Below are 21,803 nucleotides of genomic sequence, written 5' to 3' on the forward strand. Positions count from 1 at the left end.
TAATACCTGAGCACAGAGCCAGGAGTAACCCCTGAGCACTGCCGGGTTTGAACCCCCCCAAATAAAAGACCTTGTTGGGACCTAGGGTTGGACAATGCCCTTGAGCACTCTGTTGAGCTCTTTCTGCTGCCCCCCAGCCTTGACAAGAGCTGCCCACAGCTTTGGTCACTCAGCTCTGGCCAGTCTCAAGCCTCAGGACCCACAGCACCCCCAGAAACTGCCCAACAGCCAAGGAGTCTTTCCCACAGTCCTTGCCTTTCAGTGGTGGACCTTGGAGTTCAGTGGGAGAAGCCATGCCAGCCACCAAGTTAGCGTTCGAACATTTGAAAACTATGTTTTAATTCTTCAATTTTGGGGGGAGGCTTTGGGGGTCCACTCCAGCCATACTCATTCCCCACCCTGGGTGCCTGCGGCTGCTTCTGCACCCTCAGATCCTGGGTCCTGGGCCAGAGCAGTGGCACAAGCAGTAAGGCATCTGCCTTGTCCGCTCTAGCCTAGGACGTACCGTGGTTAATCCCCCTGGCGTCCCATATGGTCCCCCAAGCCAGGGGCGATTTCTGAGCACATAGCCAGGAGTAACCCCCAAGTGTCACAAAACAAAACAATCAAATCCTGGGTCCTAAGCAGCTGGTCCACCTGCTCATTCCATGGTAGTCTTTATGGGCACCAGGCAGGATGTGTTAGATACTTTGAGGGTGTGTGAAAAGCAACAAAGCCTCTAGGAACTTTCTGACCCCTCAGTACCAGTCCCTCCTAGCACCCTGCTCCCCTGACATGGAACTAAGTAAGAACCCAGTCCCCTCTGACTCGCACCCCCGTCCCCAGATGAGCGACGTACTTCTGTACACATATCCCCAAAAGGATGGGAAGTACCGGCTGAAGAACACACTGAAGGTGGCTGGAATGAAGGTGAGTGCTGAAAGGAGCAGCTCACAGGTTAGCTGGGAACCCCAGGAACTGGAGGTCACAACCGGATAGGAGCAGAGAGGAATTCCAGAAGCAGGGGACTCCGTGTGATTTTATAACTAGAATTTGGCCAACTTGGATGAGGAGGTGTCCCTGGATGAAACCCAAGAGCCTGGGAGAGTTTTGCAAACTGTAGAACATGCATGCCTTGTTTGTTTGTTTGTTTTTTGCTTTTGGTTTTTGGTTTTTGGGTCACACCTAGCAGTGCTCAGGGGTTACTCCTGGCTCGCCGCTCAGAAATCACTCCTGGCAGGCTTAGGGGACCATATGGGATGCTGGGATTTGAACCATCGTCCTTCTGCATGCAAGGCAAATGCCCTACCACCATGCTATCTCTCTGATCCCGAAAATGATGGTTTTAATCTTTGAATTATTTCTTTTTTATTTATTGTTTGGAAACTACTCTTGGCTCTGTATTTGGGAGTTGCTCCTGCTGGCACTCAGGACCCCATCTGAGGTGACAGGCAGTACCTCACCCCTGCAGGTGCTCAGCCATTGAGTTTCCCTCTAGCCCCCTTGTAACACATTTCCCCACAGCCACCCCATAGGGGACAGCTAACTCCCTGTCCCTCCCCCTGCCCCCGCTAGCCCCATGCAATCCCCACCTCTGTGACTGCATAAAATCTCAAGGCATTTTTCCTTGGGGCCTGGCTTCCTTCCCCTGTGGATGCTCTTGGAATTTGTCCCCGCTGTCCCTCCTTACTAGTGTTCAGGCCATTTGGGGTGCAGGGAGAACCCAGTGGCTTACCCTTTCATCTGCTCAATGGCTCTCTACTAGCCACACCAAGAAAGTGATGCCATATACCTGACTAAGTCAGAGGTGATGAAACAGACTTAGTGGAGAATGGGAAGCCTATGGGGCTTTGCCCCCCAGCAGTGAGACTCGGCTCCTGCCGGGAGCAGAGGGGGTTCTGAGCACAGGTTTTCAGGAGTTTGTTCTGCCCAGCACAGAAATGGACAAGAGAGGGGCCTCAGAGGTTACAGGTGTAGGAATCCATTGCGGAGCTTCCTGGCAGACAGGAGAAGAGTTAGTGGAACCCTCTACCGTAAGGACTTCATCTCTCCCTCTCTGAGCCAAGAGCTGCTCCTGAAGAGGGCAACACCCAGAGAGTAGAAGAATGCACCTGGAGAAGAGAGGAAAGAAAAAGGATGTACCTGGCAGGGAGGTTCTGGACATTGGGCCCTGGGAGTGATATTTCTTGCCATCCTAGCAGAGAGGTCCAAAAGCAACCTCCAATATAAACACACATCTACACACATACACTGATACATAAGGCGCACTTGTATGTACGCATGTTTGTGCCTATGCAAGGCACCTGTGCACATGGAAGCACAGTATGTACGCCATGTACCATGTAGACATGTACATGATCACTTGTCTACTCCCATATACACAGATCCATACCCCTATACAAGACACACATATATACATATACCTGGACAGATCTTTGCGTGCATACATAGAGGGCATGTAACCTGCATGTGCACACACGATCTGAAAGATTACTACCATGTAGAGAAGAATCAGGGTCCTGAGTGGACAGTGGTGGAGTTGGGGGGACTCAGGGCAGGGCCACTCGGAACTGGGGGACTTGTGGCAGGGGGACTCAGGACTAGGGTACTCAGGCCAAGAGTTGACCCTGGCACCCCGCTGAGTGGTCACATGGTTCCAGGTCAGCCGCCCTGTGATGGACAAGGTGCCCTATGCCCTGAGGATCGAAACCCCTGAGTCCTGCCTAACTCTGTCTGCAAGGTAACGGGGTGCCTCCTGGGGCCTAGGGGAGCCTGGGCCAAAGGAATTTAAAGGGTTTTAAAGCGGGAAGGCTTGGAATAGTGGTGCATGCATGATTTGATTCAGTGATTAGAGGGCTGCTTCCTTGGCAGTTCCCGAGCAAGCCCTTCCTTACCTCTTAGGGATCCCCATGCACCCACTACCTTCTCAGTGCTGGATGTGAGCGACACCTAGTGTCCACTGTGGAACTGCTCCGACTGCTCCCAGCCTTCCAGTAGGCCATTTAGAAGCTCCTGAGGCCCAGTCCCCACTACCCCAGGCCCAGCGTGGGCTGTGGGGTCATGTGGGCATGAGAAGGGGGGAAAGTGGAGATAATGGGCTTCCACCAGCTCCCACTCCCAAAGCTTGCAGCCCTGTCTGGGACCAGCTAGCTTGTCCCTCCTGAACAAGGGCATTTTTGGGGGTCTCCCTCACCCACTGGCATGGCCTCTGTGTAAGTCTTTCTGGTCCCTGGGATGGTCATTAGAGAAGTGACTCGACTGTTCCCTGTTGCACTGTGATCACCTGGCTGGTGGCTGGAGGTGTGTGTGGGGGGTTGGGGGGCTGGAGCAGCTCATAATATGTAGGAGGAAGAGGCAGGATAGGAAGGTCTCCTGCATCAGGCTCACCCCCAGACCTCTGCAGCTCCTGTGCAGAGAGAGATGAATGGCACAGCTGCCTGAGCAGAGCTCTCCCCGAGGACTACAAGGCCCAGGCCCTGGCCGCCTTCCAGCACAGTGTGGAGGTGAGTGGGGTACAGGGGGCCCTGGGAGGGGGTGCATACTCTCAGCCAGTTCCTGTGCAGCCCCTCTGGTTTCGACACCCGGAGGAGGTAAAAGTGGGGCACCCAAGGAGACAACATGTAGATTTTAATCCCTGAAACCCTTCCCCACCGATGCACAGATACCCCTCAGAAAACGGCACCCACCCACCCACCTCACTGCCTTCTCCATTCTGTGACTCCAGATCCGAGAGAGGCTAGGGGTGAGCCTGGGGGAGCGGCCCCCCACTTTGGTGCCTGTCACTCACGTAATGATGTGTATGAACTGCGGCTGTGACTTCTCCCTCACGCTCCGGCGTCACCACTGCCATGCCTGCGGCAAGGTGAGGGTCCCAGGATGGATGGGGATACTAGGGATTTCGGGGTATCCAGTATTTTGTGGTCATACCCAGGGCCAACCCCCACTGGAATGGTCAGGATTGTTGATTCCCTTCTCCCTGACATCCTTGGGCCTGATCACTGAGTCCTACTAGACATGTCTCCATGGGGAGATGACAGGAATGCGGTGCACTGACACATGTAATGTGACCATATAATGTGTCACTGTTGTCAGTATCCCTCTCTAATCACTGTTTGGGGCCACATACAGCAGTGTTGGGTGACTCCTGACTCTTTGCGGGGAGTCCTTCCTGGAAGTACTAGGGAATCCTGTAGTGCCAGAAATGGAACAGATTTTGCCCCTTTGTCTCTCTTGCCCTGAGCAAAGTAGAGACAGACCCGAGTTATGTTGTCAGCCTGATGGTAACATCCTGTCAGTGATGCAAAAGCATCCACAGGGTCAAGGACGTGACTTGTGGTAGTGCCCTGTCACACACACACACATGTGAGACCAAAGTTTGATTTCCAGCAGAGCAAAGAGAAACAGGAACGGGGAACAAATTGCACCACGCTGAGTTCCTCAGAAACTCGGGGTCCCTGGAATGGGGGACAGGTGGGGTGATGCTGGCCTGGTGTGTGTGTGTGTGTGTGTGTGTGTGTGTGTGTGTGTCCAGGAAGTGTCTGTGACATGTACCCACTTGCTCTGGCCCCCAGATCATCTGCAGGAACTGCTCGAGGAACAAGTACCCCCTCAAGTACCTCAAGGACCGGATGGCCAAGGTCTGCGATGGCTGCTACGGGGAGCTGAAGAAGAGGGGCGGGGACGTGCCCAGTCTGCTGAGAGGTGAGGTGCCTGAGCCTTCTTCCACTCTGTGCCCCCTAGACTCTAGCTGAGCTTAAACAGCAGAGCTTGGGGTTCAAATGCATCCCTGTGGGAGCCATATTTACACCCACACCGAATGTCTTATGGGACCATGTGTTTACACCCACACTGAATGTCGAATGGGACTGTGTTGTGGGAATCTGAGGGTAAGGATCATGAGAGGGGAGAGCAGAAGAAGTGGGTGCAGGACATGGTTGAGGGGACTCTGACTAGGGTCAGGATCAGGCCCAAAGGAGCTTCCACTCCACTCCTCTGTTCCCCCAAGATAGGCAGGATGAAAACCAGAGTCTGCAGAAGAGCTGTGTACCCCTTTCTGATACTTAATCCCACAGCTGGCATTTCAAGGGAGTGGATCTGAGAAGTTGGGCCTATCGGTCACCCCTCATGCCCTCATCCCCATCTCGGTTGCAGAGCGTCCCGTGAGCATGAGCTTCCCCCTGGCTTCTCCCCGCTTCTCCAGCAGCTCCTTCTCATCCGTCTTCCACAGTATCAACCCCACCACCTTTAAGAAGCAGAAGAAAGTCCCATCAGCCCTGACTGAGGTGAGCACAGGGCAGGTGGGGGACCCCACCCCCACTGTTCAACCAAACCAGGCTCTTCAGGATTAAGGGAACCCAGGGCCATCAGGACTGACTGGACACTTATGGGGGTTGGGGAATAGTTTATGGGCTACCTTAGCCTAACCTGGGAGAAACCTGCTTCTGAGTATAACCAAGCAAATGGATCAAGATATCAGGGGACCCAGAAATATTTTGTGATGCAACCTGTCTTTCTGCTTCTGGCTGCCCCTTCGCTTCCTGCCCTGGGCTATGATTGGCTGGGCCTAGGGTGCTGATAAATCACAGGCCTGCCCTTTGATAATGGTGGCTTCTCCTGGAGACCCCCTCTGGCTCAGTTACCCCGAGAGCCCACAGGACCTTGTGGGGCTGAATTCAGCTTTGCCCACAGGCCTCTGTGTTCTCCTCCTGACTATGAACAAACAAACATGCTGCCATGATGTCAGCCGCCAAAGCGAATAAACACCATGAGCTGCCCCCCTGGGGCCCATTCCACTGATTGGCAAGTGCAGGTGGTGAGGGGCACATCTGTGTCCCTTAGTTTGCATACTAAGAACCTGGGAAGTAACAGGATAAAAAGGTCTTTTTGACAAGCACAAGGGGGTATTTGATGAGAAACGTACCTCCTGCTTTTCTGTCCCTCTCTTCAGCCACAAGTCTCCAGAGGTCACCACCAGTGTTTCTTGTGGATCCTTCCAGAAAACTTAAGTGCATCTAATAAAGACACACTTTATATAATATAACATGTAAATATAATAGTCTCTTCAGAGGGGCCAGAGCGATAGCACCGCAGTAGGGCATTTGCCTTGCATGCAGCTGCCCTAGGACAGACCGCAGTTCGATCCCCCGGCGTCCCATATGGTCCCCCAAGCTGGGAGCGATTTCTGAACGCATAGCCAGGAGTAACACCTGAGCGTCACCGGGTGTGGCCCCAAAACCAATGTGTGTGTGTGTGTGTGTGTGTGTGTGTGTGTGTGTGTGTGTGTGTATTTCTTCAGAGATTCTTTTTTCTAACCTTCCCCATTTGCGCATACTCAGAAGTCTTTTTGCCGACCTATCTTTGTTCTGGTGTCAGTGGGTTTATAGGACTTGGGGGTGTTCTTGGAGTGCAAAGCTTGGGAGCCACCACCTTCACCTTTCCTGAGCTTATTCCAGACTGCCCTGTCCTGGCGCTTTGTGGCTCTGCCCTTGTGTGAGACCAGAATGATAACTTCTTGTTCCCTGGCAAAGATCAGCAATGTTCCCTATCTCCGCCTGAACCTGTTCCCCCAGGGGATGTGTGTATCTGTGGTTTTTACTTGTGTGTATATGTGCTTATATCTATATGTTTCTACCTGATGTATGTGTGTTCATACCTGTGCGTTTATGCCCATGTATAGTTACACTCAGTGCATGGGTGTTTATACCTGTATGGCATATACAAACGTTTTATCTGTGTACCTGCATATTCACACCTGTGTGTTTATGCCTCTGTATATTTGTATCTGTGTATAAGTGTGTTTATGCCTGTATGTTTATACCTCTGTGAGTGTATACATGTACGGTCTTCTAAATGGGGACATCCAATGAGGTTGTTGGGTACAGGTCCATCTCTAGAATTCTCCAAGCAGTCCAGGCTAATGTTGGGGTGATATGGGGTATATGTGCCAACCTTCTGAGTTTTGGGGTCTTGGGGGCAAGATCCTGCTCCTTCTTTTTGGGTCACATCCGACAGCACTCAGGGGTTACTCTTGGGTCTATGCTCAGAAATCGCTCCTGGCAGGCTCGGGGGCCATATGTTATGCTGGGATTGAAACACCGTCCTTCTGAATGCAAAGCAAACGCTTTACTTCCATGCTATCTCTCCGACCCCTGGGCCTAGTTTTCTTTTTTTGTTTGTTTGTTTTTGGCCCACACCCGGCGGTGCTCAGGGCTTACTCCTGGCTGTCTGCTCAGAAATAGCTCCTGGCAGGCACAGGGGACCATATGGGACACCGGGATTCGAACCAACCACCTTTGGTCCTTGAGTGGCTGCTTGCAAGGCAAACGCCGCTTTGCTATCTCTCCGGGCCCTGGGCCTAGTTTTCTAACCGTGAAACAACTCAGGGAAAATTTTCCCACCCAGGCTTCTGTACTGATAGTAAGATTAATGGTTCATGACAAAAGATGGCCTGTTGGAGATTTGTCGTAAACCACTGGCCTCTTTTCTTACTGGCAAGGAGCCTGAGGCTCCGGGCAAGTCAGCTTCCTGGCATGGGTAGAGAGAGTTTGGACTACATACAGGCCCAGATCTTCTGTTTGTTTTCCTTCCTCTGTCTCCCCCTTCTCCTCTGTCCCCCACTACTCCCCCTTGCTTTCTCCTCTTCTCTCTCCCACCCCCCTTCTCTCTCTTCTCTACTACTTCACAGTGGAGTGTGGAGGACACTTGTCTCCCACCCCCAGTTTGCAGCAATGTTGAATTTGAATAAGTCTTCTACCCTTAGCATACCAGACCCCCTCACCGAGCTGATTCTCGAGTTCCATCCACCATGTGGCCCCTCTCAGTCTGCCAACCCAATCCAGTTGCCCCTCTGTGGTCAGAATTTAAGGATTTGGCTCATTTGCTTTGAGTCATTATCTTCCAGCTGAGAGGGATCTTACCGTCTGTTTTTCTCCTTCTGACTTGCCCTTTAAGTTCCATCTGTGTCCTGACCCCCCCACAAGGGACCTGTCTATCAAATGAAAGACAGCTAACTACTTTGGCACAGAGCTGACAATGAACAGAGAATACACCCCATTAGCAGGAAATCCTGAAACTTTTTTTGTTTTATTTTTGGGGGGCCACACACTCAGGGCTTACTCCTGGCTATGCGCTTAGAAATCACTCCTGGCTTGGGGGACCATATGGGATACCAGGGGATTGAACTCCGGTCCATCCTAGGTCAGCGCGTGCAAGGCAAACACCTTACCGCTTGCACCACTGCTCGGGCCCCTGAAACCTTTTGTTGTTGTTTTGGGGCCACACACAGCAGTGCTCAGGGGTTCATATGGGATAAAAGGGCTAGAACCCAGGTTGTCAGTGTGCAAGGCAAGCATCCTCCACGCTATACTATCACTTCTGCCCGAGATCCTGAAATTCTTAAGTATTTTTTTCTCCATTCCACCCATGGAACTTTTGGTACAAAGAATCCCTCCTGAAATGTATGAAACAACAAAGATTTAAAAAGTGTCAGGTTTGGGGGCCAGAGAGATAGCACAGCATTTGCTTTGCATGCGGTCGACCAGGGATGGACCCGGTTCGATCCCCAGCATCCCATATGGTCCCCTGAACTTGCCAGGGGTAATTTCTGAGCACAGAGCCAGGAGCAACCCCTGAGCATTGCCAAGTGTGGCCCAAAAACCAATAAATAAATAAATAAATAAATGAAAGTGTCAGCGATTGGGCTTTTTCCTTGCATGGTACTGACCTGGGATAGACTCAGGTGCAATCCCCAACATCCCATATAGTTCCCAGAGCCTGCCAGGAGCAACTTCTGAGCTCAGAGCCAGGAGTAACCTCTGAGCGCCACTGGGTGTGGCCCAAAAACCAAAAAAAAAAAAAAAGAGAGAGAGAGAATAAAAAGAAAAATATGAAATCCTGCTTAGGGGACCCTTCCGCCCAAGACCACCAAAGTTGATTTGTGGAATGGGAATGACCACTAGAGGATAGCAGGCCCCAAGGCAGTACTGGGCTTGGGTCCATTCAATACCTCCATCTCCAACATCCACCATTCTAGTCATTCTTTCTTCTCTAGGCCTGGCTCTCTGCTGTGAGGGTGCTGGATTTATCTCCACCACATCTCAGATGTCACAGCTCTCTCTCGGTCTCCTTCTTCCCCTTGGCCAAAGGCCAAGTCCCTTTGGACTTCTAGTGCTCTGACCGGTGCTTCCCTCCCACAGGTGGCCGCCTCTGGAGAAGGCTCCGCCATCAGTGGCTACCTCTGCCGTGGGAAGAAAGGCAAGAGGCGCTGGAAGCAGCTCTGGTTCGTCATCAAAGGCAAAGTGCTCTACACCTATATGGCCAGCGAGGTAGTGTGGGTTGGCCTTCCCCTGGGGTCACATTCAGCACCCCAGATATCCTGTCCCCAATAGGCAAGTCCAGACCTGCTGGTGTTTATTACATCCCCTGTCCCTATCCTCAGTGAGCCCCATGTTGAGTGCTGCTGTGACTGCAGATCTGGGGGATAAATGCATTCCCCTTGCCTGCCTTGGTGGTCTCTGTGCTGCTGCTCCAGGGGAGCAAGCAGGCTGTTGCCAGGAAAAAGGGTGGGGTGAGTTGTGCTTGCACCACACTGTGGAGCCCCCCACTCCTGGAGCTAGCCCAAACTTCCTGTAGAATGGACACTCGCCCCATGTCTGGACCTATATCATCTGATGGTTCCTGTGGACTCCATCTGCTTTGAAAAAGGATTCAAAGCTCTGGTGGGTTATGGGGCCATGTGCATGGGGCATATCTTTCTTGGGGCTCTAAAGCTCCCTTCCTGAGGACTCTCCATGAATCTGGAGCCCCAAGTGTGGGCGCCCAGACCTGCTGCTTGGGGCAGCGGTGACAGGATTTGCTGTTTCTAGAACATGCTGGAATGTGATACAGTGCCCATCCTACGTTGGCATTCCCCAGGAGCTCACGGTTCTCTCAACACTGGGCTCAGGTAGAAGCCCAAGGTAGCCATCCAGGGGCTCCCTAGGTGATGCTGCCCTAATGTTACAGTGCTGAGGTGTGCTATGTGCCTATGTCCTCGTGCAGTGAGGCCCAAGGTAGGCCAGAGTCTTTGCAGGGATCCTTGCATCCAGATGCAGCTGACAGTGTTGCTGGCTGAGGAAGCCAGGGAGAGTGGAAGGTACCTGAGAAGGGCAAAGCTGTTCTCCAAGTGGAGGCAGCTACTGTATCAGTGGCAATATGAACTAAAGATGGTTTTCTTTCTTTCTTCTTTCTTTTTTCCTCCATTCCTTTCTTTCTTCTTTCTCCCTCCCTCCCTTCCTTTCTTTCTTTCCTTCATTTCTTCTTTCTCTTTCCTTTCCTTCTTTTCTTTCCTTCCTTCCTTTTCCTTCTTGATTCCTTTCTTTCTTTTTCTTTCTCCCTTTCCTTCCTTCCTTTTCCTTTCTACCTTTCTTTCCTTCCTTTTTTCTTTCTTCCCTTTCTTTCTTCCTTTCTTTTCTTTCCTTCCTTTCTTTCTCTTATTTATCTCTTTCCTTCCTTCCTTCCTTTCTTTCCCTTTTTCTCCTTCCTTTCGTTTTTCACTCTTTTTTTTTTGGTTTTTGGGCCTCTCTCGGCAGTGCTCAGGAGCTACTCCTGGCTCTGCGCTCAGAAGTCGCTCCTGGCAAGTTTCTTAAGGTCTGGAAAGTGTGAGTCCCTGGGCTTGATCCCCAGAGCCAGCCCCAAATGGAAATCACACAAAAGCATCCTACGCAGTGGAGACTGGTCCCAGTGCAGTTTCTTTGGAGAGAAATTTCTGATTTTTCAATGGGCCTTTTCAAGGAGTGGGGCTGCCTTTTCAAAATCCATCACAAAAAATTTAAAACTTGGAGAAGTACCTTGATAATTTATACAGTCTGTTTTTTTTTTTTCCTCAACATTTTCCCGAACTTATCTCCTTCTTATGCCTCCACCCCCATTCTACCAACTTGACCTTTTATCTTGTGCTGGGTTTCCCCACACCCTCCCATTTACATGACTTTCACCCAAGTTCTCTTGGTTCGAGGGGACCTTTATGGCCCCTGGTTAAGAGGCCATGAACCCATCATGTGCTCAGAGTTGACCCAAAGCTGATGGAAACTTACTCTTCTCTATAAGTCCCAGGAAGAATAAAAATCAAGAACTACTTTTATTAAATAAATATCATTCTGAAAAAAAAAACTTCTGCCATTGAACAGAATAGAATGTTAGTTGAATATTTATTTATTTATTTATTTATTGTTTATTTATTTTGCAATGCTGGACAGTCAACTGAGATCTTCACACACATAGGGCATACTTAAGGGATTCTTTTTGGGGGAGGGTCACACCCAGCAGCGCCCAGGTACTCTGCGCTCAGAAATTGCTCTTGCCAGGGCCGGAGAGATAGCATGGAGGTAGGGCATTTGCCTTGCATGCGGAAGAATGGTGGTTCAAATCCCAGCATTTTATATGGTCCCCGGAGCCTGCCAGGAGCAACTTCTGAGTGCAGAGGCAGGAGTAACCCCTAAGCACTGCCGGTGTGACCAAAAAAAAAAAACAAAAAAAAAACAAAAAAAAAAAAAAAAAAGAAAGGATAAAAGAAATAATAAAAAAGAAATTGCTCCCCGATCCTTTACTGTGATCAGTGTCTGGGGGTCGCTTACACTCACTGCCATGGTTTTCTTGGGAGCGACCCTGAGGGTCGCTTGACCTTGAGCTGGGTGTAAGCCCTGAGCACAGTTCACTTACACACTGTTAGGCATTGGCCTTTCATGCAGAAGGTCATTGGTTCAAATGCCGGTATCTGCCAGGAGCGATTTCTGAACGTGGAGTCAGGAGTAACTCCTGAGCACTGCCAGGTGTGACCCACCACCAACAACAACAAATAAAGAAAAGGTGCTTCTTCTTGCCTGCTACACAACCTTTCTGGTGTCTCTTCGAAAGATCTATGTACGTCTTAGATTTATCTTCTCAGGAGCTTGTAGTTGATTCCTTGATACATGTTTCTGGTTTTAGACACCCTGTGCTTAGGTTAGAAGTTTTTCTTTACATTTTCCTGTGATGCGCTTATGCAAACAGCCGCTCTTTTATTATTGACTAATTTTTCTTTTAATAATTGTAGACAATATTGTTTGTTTACTAAAAACAAAAGGGGGAATTGTTGTGTATGTAAATATTTTGGGGGATTACTATGTTGCTCACCCTAATCTGATTAGGTGATTGTGCCCTACCCTAGGGTGTGACCTGGCATTCTGCCCCCCACCCTAGGGTAGGACCTGATTCTGCTTCCACCATTGGTTGGTATCTGATCCCACCATTGGGTGGGACCTGACTCTGGACTATAAGAGCAAGGGTCTGTGGAAGGCGAGGGCTTTTTGGCTGGCTGGAACTGAAGCTGAGTCTTTGGACTTCAGTTTTGTCCATCCGAATAAAGCAAATATTTCCACGAGCCTGACTGTCTGCGAGCTGTTTACCCGCCGTTTCACCTCAGAACCGTGGGCTAGACAGGGTGGCAGACACGTGCTCCGAGCTGGAAGAAAAGGGCCTCATTCTCCATCCCTCCATCAGTCAACCTCTTCAGGGGCTGTCCTGCTACATGGCACAACTAATATCTATCAAGGAGTTTACTATTCCTTGTATCAATAGGACCTCTCCTTAATTCCTATAACTTTACACTTTCTGTGGGGAAGGAGGTTTGGTCCACACCCGGTGGTGCTTAGAACCAGATCCTGGCTTTGTGCTCAGGGATTATAGCTGGCAGGACTTGTGGGACCAGATGGGATGACAAAGTTCAAACTAGGATTGTCTGCATTCAAGGCAAGTGCACTTCCCACTACACTATTTTAAAGTCAGTTGTTAAAAATCCCTCGATTTTATTCTTATAGATTGTTTTGAGTCTTCTTGTCTTTAGTGTTTCCATGTACACTTGACAATTAAAATAAAAGAAACCTGCTAAAAGGGATTGTTGTGTCTTGAAATTAAATTCATGGGGCCAAAAAGATAGCACAACAGTAGGGTGTTTGCCTTGCATGTGGCCTCACCCTGGAGAGATCTGGTTCAATTACTGGCATCCCGTAAGGTCCCCCAGCCTTCCAGGGGCGATTTCTGAGTGCAGAGCCAGGAGTAATCCCTGAGCACTGCTGGGTGTGGCCCAATAATCAATCAATCAATCAATCAATAAAAGCTATTTTTTTTAAAGAAAATAACTTCAGAGAATTGAATCTTCCCACCCACAAGCATGGTATAAAAATTTATTTTTGGGGGCCGGGAAGGTGGCGCTAGAGGTAAGGTGTCTGCCTTGCAAGCGCTAGCGTAGGACGGACCACGGTTCAATCTCCCAGTGTCCCATATGGTCCCCCCAAGCCAGGAGCGATTTCTGAACGCATAGCCAGGAGTAACCCCTGAGCGTCAAACGGGTGTGGCCCAAAAACCAAAAAAAAAATTATTTTTTAAATTTCTTTTAAAGTTTAATAGATTTTAGGGGTCGGAGTGATAGCATAGAGATAGGGCATTTGCCTTGCTTGCTGCTAACCCAGGACGGTCCTAGGTTTGATCCCTGGAGCCCCATATGGTCCCCCGAGCCAGGAGCAATTTCTGAGCGCATAGCCAGGAGTAACCCAAGTGTCACCATATGTGGCCTCCCAAAAAAACTTTTAGAAAAGTTTAATAGGGCTGGAGAGATAACATGGAGGCAGGGCATTTGCCTTGCATGCAGAAGGACGCTGGATCAAATCCCGGCAACCCATATGGTCCCCCAAGCCTGCCTGAATCGATTTCTGAGCACAGAGCCAGAAGTAACTCCTGAGCACCGCTAGGTGTGGCCCAAATAACCAAAACAAAAACAAAAGCAAACAAAACATTGATTATAAGTGGGCTGGAGCAATAGCATAGTGGATAGGGCACTTGCATTACATGAAAACTGGGTTTGATCACTGGCATCCCTTGTGGTTCCCTGAACTCACTAGGAATAATTCCTGAGTGCAGAGCCAGGAGTAACCCCTGAACACCACCACTAGGTAGCTAATCCCCAAAAATGATCATGGAGTGAAACAACAGTACATTGACAGGACAGGGTGCTTGCTTTTCATGTAGTTCAATCCCTGGCATCCCATCTGACTCCCATCACAGGCCCCCTCATCCTACCAGCAGTGATTCCTGAGTTCAGAGCCAAGAGTAAGAGTAAGTCATTACTTTTTTGGGTTTTGTTTTATTTTTGTTTTGGGGCCGCACCCAGCAGCATTCAGGAGTTACTCCTGGCTCTGTGCTCAGAAATTGCTCCTGGCAGGCTCTGGGGACCATATGGGATGCTGGGAATTGAACTCAGGTCCATCCTGGGTTGGCTGCGTGGAAGGCAAACGCCCTACTGCTGTGCTAACTTTCCAGCCCCCAAGAGTAAGTCAGGTGTGCCCTTCCAAAAAAGACAAAAAAAAAAAAAAAGAAAAAAAACAATAAAAGGAAAGGTAATTATCCTATTACTAAAAATAAATATACAAATTATTATAAAAATAATAAATCCTTACTAGATTTATTTTAGTTCTCGTAGTTGTTTTGTAATCGGATGTTCCCCTATAGACATAGATGGGTGCTCCTTTTTGCTTTTATGTCTTTCATTCCTTTTTCTTGCCTTAATGCAAAGGCTAAGACATCCAATACAATGTTGAGCTTGTTTTTCTGTTTTAGTACTACCTGGCAGTGCCTGGTGTTATTCCTGGTATAATGTTATTATATATATATATATATATATATATATATATATATATATATTATTCCTGGTATATATGGTATATTAAAAAGCAGTCGTTTAAGTGAAGTTTTTTTTAAAAAATCAAAATTCAAGTTAGCGAGAGACATACAATTTGCTTTTGCCAGCCTAGCTTTTTTTCCCCCCCTTTTTGGGTTTTTGTTTGTTTGTTTGTTTGTTTTTGGTTGTTGGGCCACACTGGTGGCGCTCAGGGGTCCCTCCTGGCTCTATGCTCAGAAATCGCTTCTGGCAGGCTCAGGGAACATGTGGGATGCCGGAAATTGAATAGAAGTCCATCTGGGTTGGTCACCTGCAAGGCAAACGCCCTACAGCTGTGCTATTTCTCTGGCTCTCCTTTCCTTTTTGGTGTTTTGAGTCACACCTAATGGTGTTCAGGGTTTACTCTGAGCTCTAAATTCAGGAATCACTCCTGTTGGAACATAGGACCATATGGGGTGTCGGGGATCAAACTTAGGTTGGGTGTGTGAAAGGCAAGTGCCCTCCCTTCTGTACTATGGCTTCAGATCCTAACCCAGCTCTTTTTGAAAATTGACTCCTTGTTCTACACCAAGCTCACTCACCACCGTCGCTGCCATTTTAACGAACTGTCTCTGGTCCATGTACTTAATAAGCATTCATTTTTCTATAAATATGTGCCTGTGTGAATATATTTTGTTTGTTTGTTTTTTGTTCTTTGGGTCACAGTCAGCAAAGTTCAGGGATTACTTTTGGCTCTACTCTCAGAAATTGGCCCTGGCAGTCTTGGGTGGGGGACCATATGGGATGCTGGGATTCAAATCACCGTCCTTCTACATGCAAGGCAAACACCCTACCTCCATGCTATCTCTTCGGCCCCTGTGTAAATATATCTTTATAAAAACTTCCTTATCCGGGGCCCGGAGACATAGCACAGCGGCGTTTGCCTTGCAAGCAGCCGATCCATGACCAAAGGTGGTTGGTTCGAATCCCGGTGTCCCACATGGTCCCCCATGCCTGCCAGGAGCAATTTCTGAGCAGACAGCCAGGAGTCATCCCTGAGCATTGCCGGGTGTGGCCCAAAAACCAAAACAAAACAAAACAAAACAAAAACAAAAAAAACTTCCTTATCCACTGACAGTCCAAGGTTCATCTCTGTGTGTTCTCAGGTTCGTTTCCTAGAATTGTTCTCAACCTTCTCATTTGACCCCTGAGTACTTGCCAGGGTGCCATGAGGTTGCTGAGGAAGGAATAGAGAACATATTGCCAGAAATAGTTTTGGGGGGGCTGGGAAGATAGTTCAAGTGGAGCATCTCCTATGCACAAGTTCATTTCTCACATAGGCTGTACCTGCCCAATTATGCCAGAGGTGACCCTAGGTACCTGAGGTCCCCTTTGAGGTATTGCCTCAACTGGGAAAAACTGAGTCAGTATAGGATTACAAGGTGGCAGGAGTTCAAATTCTGGCTCTGCCCCTTACTTCGTTTTCTTCCTGGCCACACCCGACTGTGCAAGGGCTTACTCCTGGCCCTGTGCTGAGAGGTTACTTCTGGCAGTGCGGAGTATATGATGTTAGAGATGAAATCAGGGTCAGCCACACGCAAGACTTGTGATTTAATCCGTGTGCTGTCTTTGTGGGAATGACACCTAAAAATTGTGAAAATTAAATACAATGAAAATGCCTGGATCCTAGCTGTCACAAAATGCTTTGCTTTTTGAGGGGGTCCTAAGGTATTTGGTCCCCTGAGTACTTATCAGGAGGCCTGGACGTCCACCATGGCCATTGTTGGCCAGTGGCTCAATGTAAGGGCCTGAGCATATGATGCTACTCATGGTCTATGGTGCTGGGCAAAACTTTGTCCACCCTGGGGGTATTCAGGTTCCAGGGCTGCTTTCATTGGTGGTAGGGATCGACTCAGTCAGCCACAGATGAAACCTTGCCTTAACTCCTGCATGATCTCACTGGTCCCTTCTCATTTTTGTTTGTTTGTTTGTTTGTTTTTGGTTTTTGAGACACACCCGTGATGCTCAGAGGTTGCTCCTGGTTATGTGTTCAGAAGTCGCTCCTGGCTTGGGGGACCATATGGGACGCTGGGGGATTGAACCACAGTCCATCCTAGATCAGCATGTGCAAGGCAAACGCCCTACCACCACGCCACCACTCTCCCTTCTCTCTCTCTCTCTCTCTCTCTCTCTCTCTCTCTCTCTCTCTCTCTCAATTTTTCTGGCCACATCTAGGCAATGCTCAGGAAACCCTTTGGTGCCAGAGTCTGCCCCACACAATGCATGGATCGGAAACCTGGGCACTTAGTAAAGACCCAGCTGGTGCCCAGCCAGTGTTGCTTAAATCACCTTCTCCATTTGCCCTCACAGGACACCGTGGCCATGGAGAGTATGCCTTTGCTGGGGTTCACCATTGCCCCCGAAAAGGAAGAGGGCAGCAGCGAAGTGGGACCTGTCTTCCACCTTTACCACAAGAAAACCCTATTTTATAGCTTCAAAGCAGAGGACCCCAGTTCAGCTCAGAGGTACAGAAAACACACATTTTTCCCTGCTGTGCCCCAGCTCTGAGGCTCTTCTGGGCCATCCCCTCTCAGCAAATCCCCTTGGGCCACCACATGGCCCCATCCTGAGATCCCCAAAAATGATTCCGAGTTGTTGCTACCCACAAACTTGTGCAGTGTTCCAGACCTTTGGCTAAAGGTTAAGGGGACAAGAATGAAAAGGACATGAGCCCTGCTGTCAGGCTAAAGAACAATCTGGTCCAGCTATGTCCCTGGTCAAATCACTGGCAGAGGTCCTGACACCGAATGTCTTCCCACCTCTCCCCCTTTCTGTTTTACAGGTGGATTGAGGCCATGGAAAATGCGAGTGTCTTATAGCAGTTACCAAGCATGTGGACTGAGAATAAACTCTTACTTGCATTATGGACCTTTCTGGAAACCAAGCCATGTCCCCACTTGTCTGGACCACACGTGGCTTTGGCACAGGACCTGACCTTGTTTTGCTATCATCTCCCTTCTCCCCACTTCCCAAGTGGAACCCTAATGGATATTTATGGACTGTTCCTCATCTTTCTTCGTGTTTTCCACCCCTTCTGCCACCCACGGGCAAAAATTCTTCTCTTCCCTAGCAGTGAATTAGAGTCAGCACAGTTCGGTGTGCCAAGCAATGAAGAGAACCTTTTTCCAAGGGCTGAATGCTTCCTAGAGATGAGCCAACACCTCTTCCTCCAGGCAGATATTCTCACCTTTCCTGCTGTTGACTACGGTGCCTCAGTTGACACGAGAAACCACCAGCTACTCTCGTCAAAAGCACTTTATCGTTTTCCTGCATTCCCAGTGAGTCACTCAAACCAACAAGAGCTGGAGTCCCATGGACTTGGTGGCCAGTAGTATTTGACCCAGTTGTACTAGAGCCCCGTGCATGGGTCCCTTGTGGGAGAAGTAATCCTCCTTTGTTCTGGAAGGAGGAGGGAGGCACACTGCACTGGTCTCCAAGGGGCTCTGTGACCTTTGTGCCTGGTGACTTAAGAGAGTGACTGTATTACTCTGTGAGCACTGGAAGACACTCAGCAGGGAGGTCGCCGTACCTTCCCAAAGAGACAGGTTGGCTTTGGCTTCTGCACAGTGCAGCGATGAGCAGGAAGATACACACAGGCAACCTCAGGGTCTGGCCATGACTTGAAGACTCTCTGAATGCCTGGGCTCAGTCCTCAGAACTACCACTTACTTTGCCAGACCGTTTTGGCATACAGCAGCGGGCAGACCAGTGGGCAGACGCATTCCTTGTTTCTTTCCTTAAAACAAGGAACAATTGGGCCGGAGCAGTGGCATGGAGCGGTAAGGCATCTGCCTTGCTGGCACTAGCCTAGGACGGACCTCAGTTCGACTCACCCGGCATCCCATATGGTCCCCCAAGCCAGGAGCGATTTCTGAGCGCATAGTCAGGAGTAACCCTGAGTGTCACCGGATGTGGCCCAAAAAACCAAACCAAAACCAAACAAAAACAAGGAACTATCACTAGGGTCTGGAGAGTAACCATCCAGTAAGGCACATGCCTTAGATGCGGGCTCAATCCCTAGCACCCCTTATGGTTACCCTCGTCCCACTAGGAGTAATCCCTGAGCAATAAAGTCAGAAATAAGCCCTGAGCACCACTGATATGGTCCCAAACATCAAAAACGAAATCACTAGTCATATCATTTCTGAGTCTGTCCCCATACCAGCCCCCACCCCAAAAAGCATTGCTGACAAACCTTTTGTAAAAGCGCCATCTCAAGGAGTTATTTACATTAAATATTTTCAGGGGAGTTGCTTTTTGGTTTTCTCCTTTGCAGTTCTTTTCTAGTGTTTGCATTAGGACTCAAATCTGTACAGCTCAGCAGTAGAAATAAACCTGGGTTCTAGCACCAAAAAAGTAAGAAAAGATTATATTAAGCATAGAATGAGGGGCCAGAGAGATAGTACAGTGGGTAGGGCATTTGTATTGGCGTCCCATTTGGTCCCATTTCTGAATGTAGAGTCAGAAGTAACCCGAGTGCTGCCGGGTAAAGCCCCCAAACCAAAACCAAACAAAAAAATTCACAGTATGATCAAACTATGTTATATTACAGGTCTTATTTTTGAGGGCTTAATTCCAGTGGGATCAGTTATACCATGTGGCTTATCGAAATGAACCTTTAACCTAAAGAGTCCAGCATGGACTGTCTGGAAGACTCAGAAGGCCTATTCTAGTGTAATTCCATGTTTCTACTGCTTTTTCGAAAATAGACATTTCAATTTCCCAGTGAATGGTCACGTCAATAAAAATGCAGAGCTGGAGAGAACACAGTGGTAAGATGCAGCAAGACCTTTCCTGGCCCCTTTGTAACTGGGAAGGCCCTGGCTGATTTAGCTGGACCCTGATCTTATCTGTCTTGTCCACTCTTCCCGTTGTCCTTTGGGATCACACTTCATCTGGTGTCCGCTAGCTGGCTTTGCTGGTTGTCCGTCCAAGAGGCCTACCCAGAGCTCCTGGGGGTAATGCTGTTTCTTTTACTACTGTACATCTCCCAGGGTCAAGAGCCCCCCATGGCATCTGCTTGGATTTCTTGGCCAGAGCAGAGAACCTCCACTGGATGTCCTCAGTCTGGGCCACTTTCTAGGGAGGAAGCTGCTAGGTGTCATCTGTGTGCAGAAATTAGAAGCAGAAACATGTCACCCACCTCATTAATGTCACTGTCCCATCACCCAAGTCAGGGAGTAAAAGATAAGCTGTACCTTTATGAAAGGGAATTTGTGATACAGAATGGAGAATCCTGGGCCCTGTCCTCAGCCAATGGGCAGTGAAGGAAATGCACACCTAATGTTTCCAGTGAATTGGTGCAGTTCTTCCGGGATCACCTTCTCTTTGGCGTGGAGTGATTTGTTGGCTTCTGCCTGCCCTTCTCTGAAATGGAGTCACCTCTCACAAGTCAGAGGGTTTACTGGCACCCCACAGTCCTTCCGTGCCCTCTCACTTTTCTGCAAACTGCTGCTCTCCCATCCAGGCCCCAGCTCTCCCATACACAGCACTCTAGGTATGTACATGGTGAAGTTAGAGGATGCGGCCACATTCCTGGGGCCCAGTACTTAGTAATGTCAGAAATGCACTAAGCAGCTCTGGTCAGGCTGGGGGACTGATGCTAATTCTGCTGGATGTAGCCCAGTCTTTTCTTCTGAGGGTACAGCAAAGGGCTTGCTGGGTGAGCATCCTAAGGGCCAGAGCCATGGCCTCTAATGGGGGACAGGGCCATGTTGGGTCCTCCTGTCCTCTAGTCTAGTTACTTACTGAACACCAAAGCCCTAAAGACTCATAGCAGAAGGAACTGGCCAAAGCCTGATCCTTCCTCAGTGTCACTGTCGGAGCATTCCTGTTACTTGACTTGTGTATACTTATGTCTCCTCTGATCAAGAACGCTTTTGTGCTTCCACAGGTTAACGGACAGTTGAGAGGACAGATGTGTCCACTCTAAGATGTCTGCCTTTGACAGCAATTAAAATAAGCCAGCCTCAAAGTGTGGTCAATACAAGCCAGGAATTAACAGTAGCGGCATGGTGTAATATGAGAAAATGTCCCTCCCAAAATCAAGCTCTCTAGTTTTCTCTGTTGTCTGTTAGCTGGATTGCAGGGGTGGCTCTCCAGGGGCTGACCAGTGACTGCCCAGGTCTCAGCCAAGGAGGACAAGTCTGGTTCCTTTCACCAGTTTTTTTCCTAGCAGCACCCACAGAACCCCACATTGCTACAGGTACACATTTGTGGGCTAGCAAATGGCAAAGACAACTCAGCTGGGACAAGAGAAGATTGCTACGTTTACTCACAATGTCCATTCCAGATCACATCTTCTGGATTGGGTAACTGGACCGCAGGGTTGCAGTCCATGGATTTAGGGAATAAACTGTGACAATTAATGGTATTACTTGGGCCTTTTGTTAGACTATTCCTGTAAGTGGCTATTTCAGCTGCTAATCAAAATTCAAGGTTAAATCAACACCCAAACTGCATAGCCCTCCGACTCCTGAGGAAAACAGTGAGTAGTTTTTAGCAACAATAGCCAAAAATTGTGCACGATGTCCATCCACTAAATACCTTCACGCCGTTATTTCATCTAATTCTCCCAAGGAATTGCTGAACCATGTTCTGTTGTTATCCTGTTTTTCAGGTGAGGAGAGTAAGGTGTCCTAAAAGTGACAAATATGACTACAGAACAAAAATTCATAGAACCTTTGTTTCTAGTCACTGCACTAGGCTTAACTGAGTAGGACTGCCTAATCAATAAGACTACCACAAAGGCCAGTCAGACATTCCCTTTCCATAGAGCCACTCTCTGGAGAAGTTCAGTGACCCTATATGTAGCCGCCCTCCCAATGTCCTGGGCACCTTGGGAGAGATTTTGTACGGTTAGTTCATGGGCACGCTCTGCTTCTTTGACAGATAACATGATGCCTTCTTACAGGAAAAGGCCTCTGTGTTGAGAGTAGAATGACAACAGGCTCCCTTCTCTACTTTGATCAGGTGGGTGCCGGTCTCAGAAAGAGACTGGCAGGAAACAAAATGTACATTAAGAAAGTGCCAGAGGGAGCCAGAGAGCTAGTAAGAGGTAAAGATCCTAGCCTGGCATGTGGCTGGCTACAGTTCA

General features: G+C 48.9%; 1 protein-coding gene across 1 annotated transcript in view; it reads left to right on the forward strand.

Moving 5' to 3' along the window:
- Positions 1-5,688, forward strand: part of FGD5 (FYVE, RhoGEF and PH domain containing 5) — a 99,496-nt gene extending 93,808 nt beyond the window's left edge. Inside the window, exons 14-20 of the mRNA XM_049766105.1 lie at positions 826-909; positions 2,640-2,719; positions 3,383-3,482; positions 3,704-3,841; positions 4,551-4,680; positions 5,131-5,261; positions 5,668-5,688. Of these exons, the coding sequence (XP_049622062.1) occupies positions 826-909; positions 2,640-2,719; positions 3,383-3,482; positions 3,704-3,841; positions 4,551-4,680; positions 5,131-5,261; positions 5,668-5,688 (684 nt within the window). The remainder of the gene's footprint in view (positions 1-825; positions 910-2,639; positions 2,720-3,382; positions 3,483-3,703; positions 3,842-4,550; positions 4,681-5,130; positions 5,262-5,667) is intronic.
- The last annotated feature ends 16,115 nt before the right edge of the window (positions 5,689-21,803 follow it).

Source organism: Suncus etruscus, chromosome 20 (genome assembly GCF_024139225.1).
Source record: "Suncus etruscus isolate mSunEtr1 chromosome 20, mSunEtr1.pri.cur, whole genome shotgun sequence".
Classification (NCBI taxonomy): Eukaryota; Metazoa; Chordata; class Mammalia; order Eulipotyphla; family Soricidae; genus Suncus; species Suncus etruscus.